Source organism: Vigna radiata, chromosome 8 (genome assembly GCF_000741045.1).
Source record: "Vigna radiata var. radiata cultivar VC1973A chromosome 8, Vradiata_ver6, whole genome shotgun sequence".
NCBI lineage: Eukaryota > Viridiplantae > Streptophyta > Magnoliopsida > Fabales > Fabaceae > Vigna > Vigna radiata.
Genome location: NC_028358.1, coordinates 20,460,631 through 20,475,198, shown reverse-complemented (window position 1 = coordinate 20,475,198; position 14,568 = coordinate 20,460,631). Strand labels below are relative to the sequence as shown.

General features: G+C 32.9%; 1 protein-coding gene across 3 annotated transcripts; it reads right to left on the bottom strand.

Annotated features, from left to right (window-relative positions):
• Positions 1 to 1,895: 1,895 nt before the first annotated feature.
• Positions 1,896 to 9,589, bottom strand: LOC106772078 (casein kinase 1-like protein 6). Of its 3 annotated transcripts, XM_014658238.2 has the most exons (15): positions 9,065 to 9,589; positions 8,854 to 8,966; positions 8,697 to 8,737; positions 7,943 to 8,012; positions 7,510 to 7,658; positions 7,328 to 7,423; positions 5,364 to 5,434; positions 4,919 to 4,980; positions 4,739 to 4,802; positions 4,555 to 4,639; positions 4,106 to 4,232; positions 3,934 to 4,007; positions 3,796 to 3,862; positions 3,448 to 3,581; positions 1,896 to 2,467 (listed from the first exon to the last, which is right to left on the bottom strand). In XM_014658238.2, exons 2-15 carry the CDS (start codon positions 8,927 to 8,929, stop codon positions 2,213 to 2,215), a joined length of 1,371 nt encoding a protein of 456 aa, XP_014513724.1. In that variant the 5' UTR covers positions 8,930 to 8,966; positions 9,065 to 9,589; the 3' UTR covers positions 1,896 to 2,212. The 3 variants fall into 3 exon arrangements, with proteins under 3 accessions (XP_014513724.1, XP_014513723.1, XP_014513725.1); XM_014658237.2 differs by having other exon boundaries at positions 8,854 to 9,589; XM_014658239.2 differs by having other exon boundaries at positions 3,796 to 3,859; positions 8,854 to 9,588.
• Positions 9,590 to 14,568: the final 4,979 nt, after the last annotated feature.

The following is a 14,568-nucleotide window of genomic DNA, read 5'->3' as shown; positions in this document are numbered from 1 at the left end:
CCTGACCAAATTCTTGGAAGGTCATGTATTCCCTTCCAATTTCTTATTCCCAAGGACGCGATTTCTAACAACATCACTCACAAAAATAGTTGATCTTTCTTCTTCTTCCTAGATCGGGACCTCAAACAACAATCAGGGTAAAGAAATTAAAGATTCAACTGTGGGCTCCAAAGCGGGTTCGTTCAATTAGTGTGTATCTTCTTGATAACAAAAAGATTGTTGACACCTTCGCTGCTATTGGTTCTCTGATTAATTACCACTGATGATCATATTAAAGCTATTCTAGATGGTTTGTCCGAAGAATATGAGAGTTTTATAACTTTTATTCTATCTCTCATTGGTTGAAGAGATTGAAGCTTTACTATTGTCTCGAGAAAAACGTTTTGACAAACAAAAGATCAATGATAATATTCCTCTCCAAGCTTATCTCACCTCTGGGCCTTCTTCGTCTTCAAACAACAACTACAACTCAAAGAACAAAGGTTTTCATTGTCTGCACAGCTGAGCATCAATGCAAGGCACTGAGCCATCAAAGAAACCTAAATTCATCACTCATTTTATATAACTAATGTGAATTGAGTTGGGAAACTAATCTTGCATCTAAGGTCCAACCAAGTTATTTAATGTGTTTAAATGTTAGAAATAGAAATAGATTTAAGTGTTTTAGTTGAGTTGAAAGTCCTACACTTAAAATAATTATTCATTTATTAGTGATTGAGGAATCAACTTTATGATTGAGATTCTTATATTCTAAATTCAAGTGATTGATTTAGAATTAGTTAAAAACTTTCAATGACACTGGATAGGTGAAATCCAATCCTAATATATATTGGTTACTTTCAATCTTGTCTTACTTTATTTAAATGAAATCATTTACAACAATACCATGAAATTTGTTTTAGAACAACTTCATAACAAGTCACAATAGATTAAAGTTACTTGAGATTTTGTATAAATCCGTTTGAATATAACACTTGTTTGGTAATACAACTCTCGGTACATTTGCTTAAAGGTAAAGAAAGAAGCCAACATATGTCAAGTTCGTGGTCGTGTGCAACAATGTCAAGTTCAACTTGTCTACCTTCTTGGCCATTTTCAAGTAGTTGACATTTTGGCAAAACATGTTTCAGGAACTGTCATAGGTTTAAAGATTAACTTTTGGTGGTTAATAAACCCACCATCATATCATTAAAGGATGTTAAATAAGTGTTTGTATCAGTTAAATCTGTTCATTTTGTTTATTTGTTAGTGATGTGTATATGTTTTGTCATATAATCTTTACAATCTTTACCTTTTTCCTCTTCTCTTTGTTTTTTCTTACAATTTCAAATTTCAAACTCGGATTTTGACATTTTGTCTTTATTAAGTCAACATTAAAACTTTAGAAATGTATTTTGGGTTTAAACATATATCTACTTCTTCATGTTTAGATTATATTCAATATCCAAAATGAAAATGAGTTTAGTTGGTTTAAACATTCAATATCTGTTATGCAGACCATCTAAAAATATCTCACAAGTCTAACTAGAACATTTTTCAAAGAAACCTGGGTTTATTTATCATAGTTTATACATAAATTTTATTTATGACCATGTTAATCGTAGATCATTGTATAATTTAACTTAGAATAACTAGATTGATCAAACAATAGCCTTTACTGAACATCCAACTTGGAGGACATTGCAATTTCTAGATTTAAGTTGGAAAGTGATCGACACCACTTGCATTGATGAGTTCCGGTTCTAAAGTGAGAACAAAAAGTCATTCATGCTAAAAATAGAAATTGAGGTATTTCTTGAATTAGCTAGTTTGAAACCAAATACTAGCTCGTGAATAAATTTCATTCTTAAGGGCAGTGTTAATATGTAACATACAGGCAGCGTTGGAGCTCATTGTTAACAAGCAATAACATGGTGTATCGTAGAGAACTTGCTATAACTCAGGTCTCGTCTAGTACAGTAATTAAATATAAGAAAGAATCTTAATTGAATTCTCTTCTGGACTTGTTAAGAACACGTTACAATGGCCGAGAAACCTTCTGAAGCAATTCTAGGGGTAGAAAAAAGTCCACCTTGGTCCAAAACTGGTATAAGGAGATCAAGCCATTATGACCTCTATTCTTTGGTTTCTTTCCATAGTGTTTGGGACTATTCTTGCGTCTCAGGTGTGTCAGATACAGAACTGGAAACAAAAGGACACACCCTTCACTTAATTACTTCCTGATGTTGAGGAGCTCAAAGCTTCTCAGAGGATCATCGCGGTTGCCTCTGCCTCGGACACCAGCACCTCGTGCATAATTTGCTTGTTTGGTGTCGTATGCCGGTTGAACTCTATTAGAACCAGATGGACGGCTCCCAGTCATGGTTGGCCTGCCAGTATGATCACCTGAGGAAACTGGCTTGTTTGATGTGATCATGGCTTTTCTAGAACTGCTGCCATATCGACCAGTATTGTGCTGGCCATAGTGCTATCAACAAAAGATAAAGAGTCAAATACATACAAATAAGATAGTTAAACACAGGACTCAGTCATTCACATGCAAATCTGGTTGGACTAAGAACTAACAGTAGAGAAAATAGAGCCGGAGAAAACTATATCCTTGTATAACAATAGAGACTATATCCATATATTCTTTCGTTGTGACACTCATCATATCAATGTTCCATCTTTTAAATTATCTATATCAATAGATTTTTTATTTTTTTACCGATAATACAAATCTGCTATATATTATATCAATTTTGGGGAGTGATCAAAACTGAATGTTTCAGCCGCCTCTGTAGTGTTTAGAGCTAGTTTAATTAACAAGAAAGCAATCCTTTATCAATTTAATCGGTCCTATCTGACCTTTTTTATAATTCATATTTTACACGTATTTACTAGCACATGTATACTGGATACTTGCTAGTTTCAAATAATTCTTCAGTTAAGAGCAAGGATATTGAAGCCATGTACAAAATTGAAACATAAAGTTAACACTTAAATTCACCCCATCGATTATGAGAAAGAGTAATAAGCTTATTCACATTCTTAATTGGTTTCTCTCCCCATCTCTTCCATGACATAAGTACTTCAAAGCCCAAACTACAAACCCTCCATAGAAATGACCGTAACATGCAACATCTCTACAAACCACCTATATAGAAAATAAGAGTATCTCTTTGGTTTGAGAAAACTTCATCATTTTCATTTCTTGTTTTGTTTTAAATGATAATTTTAGAAGTGACTCACAATTTTCGCTTAGTGAAAAACAATATTTTAGTGTTCTCATCATATTCTGCACAAATCTCAGGAAGAAAATTGAAAATGACATTTTTTATAATTATAATAATTTAAAATGGAAACAGGAAGTGAAAAAAGTTGTCAAATCATGCCCTAATATTCTCAAATGAAAAGAGCACCAAATGGTGGTCAATATATTATTGGTGTTGGATAAACAATATTTACCATGTCCTTTTGCACCGGTACATCCTCAAAACTCCTCTGTTTGACATGATCAACGTGAGGACTCGAACCTGCAGGATTCCTCCTGGAGAATGCTTCAACTGCACCAGAGAATTTCTCTCGAATGTCTTTCCCAACTGAAAGAAATTGAATGACCAAAAAATACAAAATTAAATGAGAACATTGCACCAGTTTAAGTATTGATGTGAGCCACGAAAAAGATAACTATAGCTGACTGCTTTCGTGTAAAAGTTTAGCCACAGCATATACTAAATTTCAAATTTTGATTGCCCAAGTTCAGGCTCATTAGGACTCAACTTCTGTATCTTATTCAACTGAGAGAGAACGAACCTGAAATTTTTTCTGGCTTTTGTACATGTGGACTTGCTTGCCCAGCTGCCTTGCCAGTGCCATGCTGCTATTACAACTACGGTAAGTGACCAACAACAGAAAACATTAATCAAAATTTGCAAGCACAAATGTACTAACCCGTCCTCTTGAGCTACTACTGATCTGTGGATACTTTAACATAGTCCAGTCGAAAATGTAGTCAAATTGATAGCCTATATAAACAATGAGAAAATCAATCTACAACCACTAAACACACAAGTTTCCAGTAAAATATACAGCATTCATTATCCCAGATATTTTGGGAACATACCTTCTCTAATAAACAGGTCTCGGAAAAGTCTCTTTAAATATGAATAATCTGGTTTGTCCTCAAATCGCAATGAACGGCAATAGTGGAAGTATGATACAAATTCAGAGGGATAAGATTTGCAAAGCACCTGTTTATACAAGCACATTAAAAGTAATCAGAGAGAAGAAGAATATTTACAGGTTATGCAAGGGCCTACTGTTGAATGCAAGGATTAATATACGGTTAAGAATCAAAATGTGGACGTCAACCTGAGAGCATTTGGTCATCTAAGTGTTTATTAGAAAAGAATACTTTGTTCAAAATGTCTAAACTATTGTGGAGCTGGCCTTCAAGCCGTGTCTTTCCTTTTAGCCTCTATGGCATCAGAATATCTAACCTAACATAGTATAAAGTCAAGATCCAGTGTTACTTTCTCCCAAAAACCTGACAGATCCAATTAGTCATAATACCTCTATGGGAGTAGACACCTTTGTCTCACTGATTTTATCATATTTTTGTTTTTTGGTGCCAGCCTTTAGTCCCTGCCAGGGAAGACTGAAAAGGAAAACATAAGAAATCTGATGGTAAGAAAATTATGCAATAGCATCAAACCTCCAAAAGTCATAAAGTAGAAGCATTTCTCAATTATCTAACCTTCCTCTTAAGAAATACATGAGCACGTAACCAAGAGATTCTAGATCATCCCTTCTGCTTTGTTCTACCAGTTAAATAAATATCATTAGCTTATACAATACATTCAAGTCTAATAATAATGTAATGATTTACAGCTAATTTTTTTGTCGGCAGAAAAAATCAGCACAAAATATTACTCACCAATTCCAAGATGAGTATTGACACTTGCATAGCGTGCTGTACCTGTAAGGTTCTTGTTTTCCCTATGCAAGGAAATGCATACAATTATCAGAAAACCTGATTGAGATCGAGAAGAATATATTTCAAACAACGGAACTCCAATGCTGTGAGTTAGGTTTGGATGGGTATCACATTATTCTACCAGTGGGAATTTTCTGGAGCAATTTCAATGATGAAAATAATAATAAATAATAATTAGTATTATTAAGCTAAACAAGTAATACATCGATTTACGTGCAGAGGTTCCACTAGAAGACAGCATAAATGCATCATGATCTAGTAAAGTGATCAAATGCTTAGAAACAAAGAGAGGAAGATCTGTACAATATTATATAGGCTAGGTTTGCCTATGTGTTGATTTTTTACTAAATATTACACCCTCCTTAAATAATGACACCGAACCAACCTGTATGGTATGTGCCTATGAGTCTGAAGATCCCTATATTTTTTTGCAAGGCCATAATCAATGGCATACACCTGAAATGAGACAGAGACGGACGTATAATTAAAAGAACTGAAATTTGAATGTGTAACTAAGTTATTTCTTACCAAAATAAGTCAAACATTTCATATTTAGTTGGACAACACAATTGGATTCTGCTGCCATAGATTGGAAGTAAAAGATGGATAAAACAAGACATTCATAACATCCACAAGTTAAAAGAAGAAAAGAATGTTACAAACGCATAAAAAGAAAGTGATAATTGAGAGAAACCAAAAAAGGAACAAATTTGTTGAATGACCAAGAATATCCTCTTCACAAAGGATTTTCAATTTCATACTAACTCTGTAATTTTTTTAATGAATCCTCCCATATCCTCATTTCCCTGTTTATCTGACCAATAGCCTCTCCCTAACTATTTTCCCCTCTCCTTTTTCTGTCCCAACAGAAAATTAACTCAATCCAGCCCATCACTGAGCATATCTGATACAAAGAAAGTATGCCCTCTTTACAGAAATGAATTGCTTTGACCTGCAAGAAGGTCAGCTTGGGGTGAAGGGTCAGCTTCATTCAGGGTAAACCTTCCAAGTTGAAGGTACGATAAATAACTATATGAAAAAGTCTGAGTAAGTTATCTGTGTTATATTGCAGTATCAAATGATATGATTGGTTAAGCTAAAACTTATTGCAAACCAGTTTTGAATCATGTTGGTCACAAGTACAATCACTTACTAAGATAGATCCACTTAATGCTTACCCTCAAATATTGCTTTTTTTTTCAACACAATAGATATATGAATACCAATGATATCTACAGTTCAAGTCCCCAAACCAAAGAAAAAACACATATTCTCACAAATTAAAGTATTAGGATGTATTACGAACAAAACCACATAGGATTGTAGATGTGGTAATAAAATAAGACAAATGAATAGGAAAAACTTGTTTGAAGGACAAAGAAGTAAGAATATCCTTGATCAACCAAGGAAAAACATGGGAATCCAACTCCAAACGGTGATAAAAACATATTAGGTCAGATGATGTCATTATATTCAATCAAAAACCAAGCCTTCCAAAAGGATCTTCAGATCATTTGTCAATGGCTTCTCTATTTTTAGTTGGGTTTCTGTTGAACTCCACATATGGTCAAACCACGAGATTTGATTATCTTTTTCCCCCAGTATGTGCTCCTCCTACTTTCTCCAAAGTAACATCAATAATCTTATTTATTTTCTTTGATTATGCTTTTGTTGGCACTTCGTTACCCAATATAGACTGTGCTGTAAATTTTCCTTTGAGCTTGAGACACCTTTCAGTCAGAAATAACAACTGAAACATTTCTCCATTTAATCCACCCCACATGAATCCTGAGATTTACATCTCTTGAGCTTCGTCTATTTCTTTTTCACTTTGTACAATAGATACAAGATACCTAAACTGTGCAACTTGCAGTTTGATATAATCTCCAACCTCTAAGATGATTATGCACCTCTTGCTTAACATACACTTCTATTTACTCCACTTCACTTGTATTAAGGCCCTTTTCTTAAGATTAGTAATTATTAATGAAGTGATTGTTAAATAAAATGTTCTAGTGATTATTATTTAGGCATGTTATAAAAGAAGAATCTAATTTATGTTTGTTTACAATCATAAGAATAAAATTTCTTTAAAAGCAGCAGTTGATTTTACAAGAAGCTAATCAAAGCAGCTTCCGATTCTTATCATATTTAATATTTTTTTAAGTCCTTATAATTGTCAAAAGCTTATACAAACACCTGAAACTAGAATAAGTAATTATTTTTTAAAAAGACAACACTCTTTTACAGAACAGACGTACTGCTTCAACTTTAGATAAGGGAATGGAGAGGAGAGAGAGAAAATAAGCAAACAAAAATCAAAAGAAATTATCTTCAACAATATCATACTTGATTTGCTTTCCGTCCTAGACCCATTAAGAAATTGTCGGGCTTGATGTCACGGTGAAGGAAACCTCTGGAATGCATATATTCAACTCTGTTAATCTGAAAACAAAAATAAATAAATAAATAACACATTAGTATAACTTCTTAAAGTACTTCTTGGAAAAAACGTCACCATACAGACATACCAGCTGATCAGCAAGCATTAACACTGTCTTCAACGTGAACTTCCGGTTACAATAATTGAACAAATCTTCCAAACTTGGTCCAAGAAGGTCAATAACCATGACATTGTAGTCTCCCTCAATTCCAAACCACTTGAGGTGGGGAATCCCCGCTTCATAAAGGAAATGGCATATTCGATTACTCAAAAATAAAATGTTGATTGTCTTCTAACATTTATTTTAATTATTTTGTTTAGAAGGCAAGGTTTGAGACTAATAGTTCTGATTTCACTTCTAGACTAGAAAAGGATCCAGTGCACCAATCATAAAACCAGAATTAAAGGAAACAACGAAAAAAATGTATATCATATAAATAAATATAAATATTAAGAAACAGTTGATTAGATAATTCTTTTAGTATCCTGGATATTAAAAAGAAAGAGCGATTTAGACTTACTTCCTCCTTGAAGAAGCATATACAGTTTTGACTCATAGTGAAGCTGTGGATGCCTGGTCTTCACAGGCTCCTGGAATTTTGAGAAAACAAGATGGCATTGTTAGAAATTTGAAATGTAGAATATCATGAGTAATTAATACTATTAACTAGTTACAAAAAAAAAAAAAATGATCTCCAGAACCAGAAAAATATGATGAGGAGTCCAGTATAATCTATGTTGGAAAAATATGAAGCAAAGTGAGTATCCAGCAGATGCAAGACAAAGCTCATAGAAAACAATATGACACTCCACATGTCACTTCAAGCATAAAGAACAGATCATCCACTTATTGTTCAAAAGTTAACATTCAACCGCAAGACATGACATTATTTTTATTATTTACTTCAATCATTAATTATTAGTCATGTCAAATTCCATCTATCGCTGTTGGTTGTTGGAACTCCTTTAGCATCAACAGAAAATTCAGGACATTTCACATCCAAAGTGACAATGTCTACTGCGTAGAATAACAAAGGACCACATAGAGAAAGATATATAATTCCGAAAGCAGAAGTAACCAGATTATAACAAGGTGATGATTAACATCAGCATGCATATTAAGGATAATATACATAAATGCAATCTGAATCACCAGAAAGAAAAACACAAATATATCAAGCGATCTCCAAAAATCCATGACAGATTTCAATGTAAAAAAATGTGTGGCCCATCCAGAAAGAGAAAGGTTCAAAAGCTTCAAGAAAATTAACATACCAGCTTAACAGCCACCTCCTCTCCAGTTTGTATATTAACACCTAACATGACACAGAATATAACTTCAACATTTTTTACAGCAATAGAAACGTAAAACGATACAGTATGAAACATCAAAATAAAACAAAACAAAAAGGGAAAAGAAACATAAACATACCTAAATAGAGCTCCCCAAAAGACCCGCTCCCAATTTTCCTTCCCAATTTAAACTTGCCACCAATCACATGCTCCATGACGGGACGACCTTCACCGCACCTCAACCAGCAGCCGCTGCAATGATCTATTCTGCTCAGATTTGGGCCTAATTCAAAGTGATTGTGACAATCCCAAACAGAGAGGGAAAAAAACACTGCACCCCACAGATTCACCTGAGTCAATAAAAATTCAAACTTTCTCCAAAGGCCCACCCAAAGCCAATGAGATTTCGCAGCCAAGTCAAATTAGAACCAATAAAGGGTATCCGGGGCAAAAGGATACACAAAAACCGAATCAAATTGAAGAAATTTACACCACCCCTTTGAATGAGGATGAAATTGTTATCAAGAACACAACACCGCCTCCTCCAGCTACATTCCTTCGCCCCAAATCAATCACCCCCAGAAAGCAAGAATTGAGGCGCAATTTTAGAAAAAAAGAACCCCATTGACCCAATAAAAACAGAATCCTTAACGTACAGGAACCCCAAAAGGGGCCAAAAAAATGAACTTTTTCGCGAAACGGGTTGGGAAAGCAAAAGGGGAGGAGCCTGTATAAGATCAGAGAGGAAGAGACAAAAATGGTTCCACAAATAAGAAAGCAAGGAGATGAAGGGAGGAAGCTGGTGTGGTTTGGTGCGAGGAGAGAGAAAAATGAGAGAGAGAGAATGAAGATGAAGAATGTGAACGGAAAAAACCAAGCATGAGGATTATAGGAAATCCTGTTTCCTTTTTTTGGTTGGATTTTTATTTATTTTTTAAAGAAATTCAATTTTCCCTAGAGGTTTTTAGGCTTATAGTTATTATTATTTCAATTTTGTTTTTAAATAAAATCAATCTTTTACTGAGTTTGTTATCTTTCTTTTCTTTGTTGAAAAAAACTCAAAAAATAAAAAATAAAAAATAAAAAAGGAGAGGTTAACCGATTCCTTCTCTGCTGCCGTCCATGTTTGTGCTGCCAAAAAAAACCAAATTTTCCTTAATTTTTTTACATTTTATATATAAATATCTTTTTCCTTTTTCTCACTCTTGTCTTTTTCTGTTATTTTTCTTTAATTTTCCCCCTCTTTTTTATCTTTGTCTGAGTACATTGCTACTAGGTCAATTATGAGAGTCTCTTGTCAAAGTATTTGGTGGCTATTAGTCTTTATGATAAGGAGAAACTTATACAATTAGTTTGTTTCTTTTAGTTTTCCACTTTATTTATTTATATATATATATATATATATATATATATATATATATATATATATCTCGTTGTCTATTATATAATCTAATTTCTGTTGTAGTGCTAGAAAGCTAAAATAATCAAATAAAAATTTATAGGGACAGAAGTTTGGAGAATAAAATAAAAATAACAAAAAAAAACGATTGAATTGAATAAAGAGAATAACATTAAACTCGTATATAAAGAAAATAAAACAAATATATCAATAAAAGATGTAAAAATTATATTTTAAAGTTATGTAAATATAATGAGATAAATTTAGGAATATGTTCAATAATAAACTTATTTTTGGATTGATTTATTTTTGGTATATAAAATTTTTATAATTATCACAAGTTATTATTATGTGTGCATATCTAGTTAAATATTATTTTTTCTTTAGGTCCACCAATATTTGTATGAATATTCATAAACATATATATTTATAATTTTTCTATGAACTATCCAGATAAAGAAGACTTTGGTGATTTCTTAATTATCAATAGTTCATTTAAAATTATAAACCAGACAAAAATTGAATTTCTATGGATATCCATCACGTCGTCGTCGTGAACCACCGTGACGATAACTAGTTGAACCACCATAGAACCATTGTCACGAAGCCTCCTCCACCTACACAGAATAAGGACTGCCACAATAGAGAACCAAGAAGCACTTGACGAACTGTGAAACCACCATTGTTGTAGCGGCATAACCCCTTGCGAACATGCCATAAGTGATTGTGAAAGAGCATAAGCAAAGATTTGTCGCCATGAGCCACCACTCTTGCCATGAGTGAGCCTTCACTGTGAACGTTGTTCAAGTAAGCCACAATGATGAAAATGTGCCTCCTTACTGTCACAAGCTCTCCCATGGAGTTCGTCCTTGCTGCCAAGAATAAAGAGAAGACGATGGCAAAAAAACCAACAAACTGGTGGTGTCCAAAAATCAGAACACGAACCAGAGGTGGCAGACCCATTGTCAGAGATCACCATTTGTGATGAAGCAAGGAAAAAGAAGACCAATGGTACAACACACTAGAACACCATAGCATCATTCCCAATTTTTCAATTTAGGGTTCTTACTAATCAGGGTTCATATTAGGGTTTTCTTGAGTTTAATAAAAATATTCACTCATAAAACATTCATTAAAACAATTAACAATTAATATGTAACCCATAATTAATTAAAAAACCCAAAAAATTTATATACAAAATATCTCTTTAAATTGGAAAAACCAGATTAGGGTTTATGTCAATAAATCATAAACTAACATGTTTTGATATTAATTGTTAGATTTATTAATCAAATTTCAAAATTAATAAGCAATAAACTTACAAAATATAGCAGTTCTCAATTCTCTTTAGAAAAGAAAATGGAAGAGTACTTTAAAGATTGGCTAAACCTAGATTAGTCTTTAATATTTCTTATGTAAAGCACCTTAGGTTCCTTTTGATTTTCTCTCCTTATGGGGATTGAGAGAAATGAATAGGAATAACGAGCATGCTCAAAGATGGGGACCATGACCCCTTTATGTAACCTTTGTCATTTACTTTTCCAAAAATTCAATAATTTCAATTTGGTCCCTTCAAAAAATTAGAATTATTATTGGTCTCTATACAATAAACCTTTCATGCCATATATGCCCTTAGGCACATTTACTTGATTAGATTACTTTATAATTGGCTAATAAATACAATAGCCTAACACATTTTATGATTTGTTATATGTTGAAAACAGGGTGGCTCAGTTTCAACACCAAGAGAGGGGGGTGAATTGGTGAGGTTTAAAAATAAGAGTCTTTTTAAAATCTTTTTCACAAAATATAAACATTTATAAAGTTTCTTGAATCCCAAGGAATAAGAAGTTTAAGTGCAGCAGAAATATAAAGTTGACTATGTAAAGTGTAAAGTCGACTTAAAGTAAAAGTGTAGGGAAAGAGAAAGCAAACACAAAGTTTTTATATTGGTTCGGCCTCAATGCCTACATCCCGTGTCCTTCCACAACTAATGCACTATATTAGTCAAGGTTTTTACAACAAGATTTCTATAGAGACCTCCACATCAAAAGTATAAACAATCTCTCTAACCCTCTAACTAAAAGTATAGGCAGTCAACACAAAGATATGCAGCAAGATATCCCCTCTTCTGCAATCTTCAACCCACTTTGAACAATCCTTAAAGTTTCCAAAACTCAACGAGTTCACCTCCTGTAATCCCAACAAGACAGCAACAATCTTTCCAAAGATTGATAGAAATCTTGATCAATATGATGAACACCAACTTGTGTAGATTTTGATCAAACAGTACCCGCAATTCACTTCCTCCTTAAGAAACTCTTCCAAGAAAGATCTCCTTCGTCTTCTTGATGAGTTCTTGGAGCCTTTACACAGAGATCACAATCTGAAATATCAAAATGAAAATGTTAGAATATCCAAAGTCTATGTCATCAACATAATAACGTCTATTTATAGTTTTCTATAAACCAGACGCTCCTGTAGTCGACTTTGCTAATAATGTAGTCGACTGTCATTAGACAGTTACAACAATTAAAACAAATTAGCAGCAGTCATAACAACTAAATTGATTTCGCATTTAGTTCAGTTGACTTGCATTTAATGCTTTAGCATAGAGTTGAAATATAGTCGTTACAACACAAAAGCATTAATAGAATTTCAAAACAAATAACTAACTAAGTCAAATTCACTACGCGTGCAGTCGACTTAGATACTTCAACTCAGTTTGAAATAATTTTCAATGCAAAATCACTCACAGCACTACTTTTGAAAATCTGTGCAAAGTCACAAGTTTTAATCGACTTACTTCATAACAAAGTCGACTTAAAACTTGCAGTTTTGCCACACAATATAAGTTCAACAAAGTGCATGTGGTTTTCTTTTCTTAAACATATGTAATGTAATCACAAAAGATGTATCCAGTATAAAATCAATGAAATTACATACATATATGAGAATCAACACAAACATGTTCTTTAAGATATCATTCACAATAAAGAATTGAACATGTAACACATAACAATACACGTGTTACTAATAATGTGTTGTCCTCATAAAAAAACCAGAGCACTGTGAGATTAAGGTTTAGCTAAACCAATGCTTCCCTTATCAACAATCTCAACATTATATATATATATATATATATATATATATATATATATATATATATATATATATGAATGACCTAAAATTGCTAACATTAACATCTTATAGCTTGGAGATTGAGTCATCATCTCTTCACATCAAAAGCACCGTATGTGCTCTATATTTCCACCACCATCAATCTTCCACAAACCACCAACCATTTTGGGGTCTCTCCTTGGCTTCAATTACATAGCTTGGAGGAACTTATCCCGTTATACCGATTTCAAATGCAAGGGATGATTATGCTATGTTGTTAAGCTTGATTATTGATTATGTATATATGTGTCATATGTATCACCCCCTTACTCTCTACATCATCTTATAGCTTGAAGAAGGAGTCATCATCTCATCACATCAAAACCACCACATGTGCACCATATTCCACTACCATCAAGCTTCTGCAAATCATTATCCATTTCAAAGTCTCCCTTGGCTTTATTATATAACTTAGAGGAGCTTATTCCACCATTATTCATTTCTCTATTATGTTGTTAAGATTGATTGTTGATGATGTAGACATATGCCATGTGTATCACCTCCTTGATCTCTACTTCATCTCCTCGCACTATATTTTTTTTGAAAAAATTTCTTAAACTTTACTCTATCTTTGGAAACGTTTTCTCTTTATCTCTTATAAAAAAATTTCCAACCCCTTGTCCATTCACCTCCTCTCATTTTATAGAGGATTTTTTGTTACAAAATTAAGAAAGTTAAGATTTGTTTTTAAATAGTATTTCTAGATTTCATGTGATTTTTTTATTGCTTTAGTGAATTAACTCTCTATTTGATGTTCTAGGTCTCTACAAATTTCAATTGCTTTATGTTAAAGGGATTTTGGCTTCCTACAACGGTGGTTGTGACTGCTTTAGTGATTCCATCTTATGTTGGTGGCCTTAGCTTTCTACCATGGTGGCTTCTTTGATGAAGGCCTATATGCTTTGATGATGGCCCTAATTACAATGGTTGCTTGGACTATCTCCTTGAAGGACTATCTCAAAGGATAACATATCTATTTTCTTTTTTTTAGTATTTTTTAGTTATTATGTTTTTTTGTAATTTAATTGTAGTATTCATTTTTTAGAACTTAATGATCCATATTATTGTAATGGAGTATTCATTGATTTACTTTTATTTTATTTTTAGAAAATAAAGGGTTGTATTTTGTTATGAAAGGACAAAACTAGGTGCTCAGACGAATTAATTGAGACTTTACATGGATTGATTTGAAAATCTAAGATAATATTCAATTGAACAATAATCATTAGATAATCAATGATGAATCTATTTTGAGAAGAATAATGGAATTAACCT

Bases quoted from the DNA above. Each gene is read 5' to 3' on its own strand.
- LOC106772078 (XM_014658237.2), bottom strand. From the start codon at position 8,929: ATGGAGCATGTGATTGGTGGCAAGTTTAAATTGGGAAGGAAAATTGGG. The intron at 8,738-8,853 runs GTATGTTTATGT...GTGTCATGTTAG, and splicing joins TTTTGGGGAGCTCTATTTAG to GTGTTAATATACAAACTGGA. The intron at 5,435-7,327 runs GTATGATATTGT...GTCTCATTTCAG, and splicing joins TAGGACGGAAAGCAAATCAA to GTGTATGCCATTGATTATGG.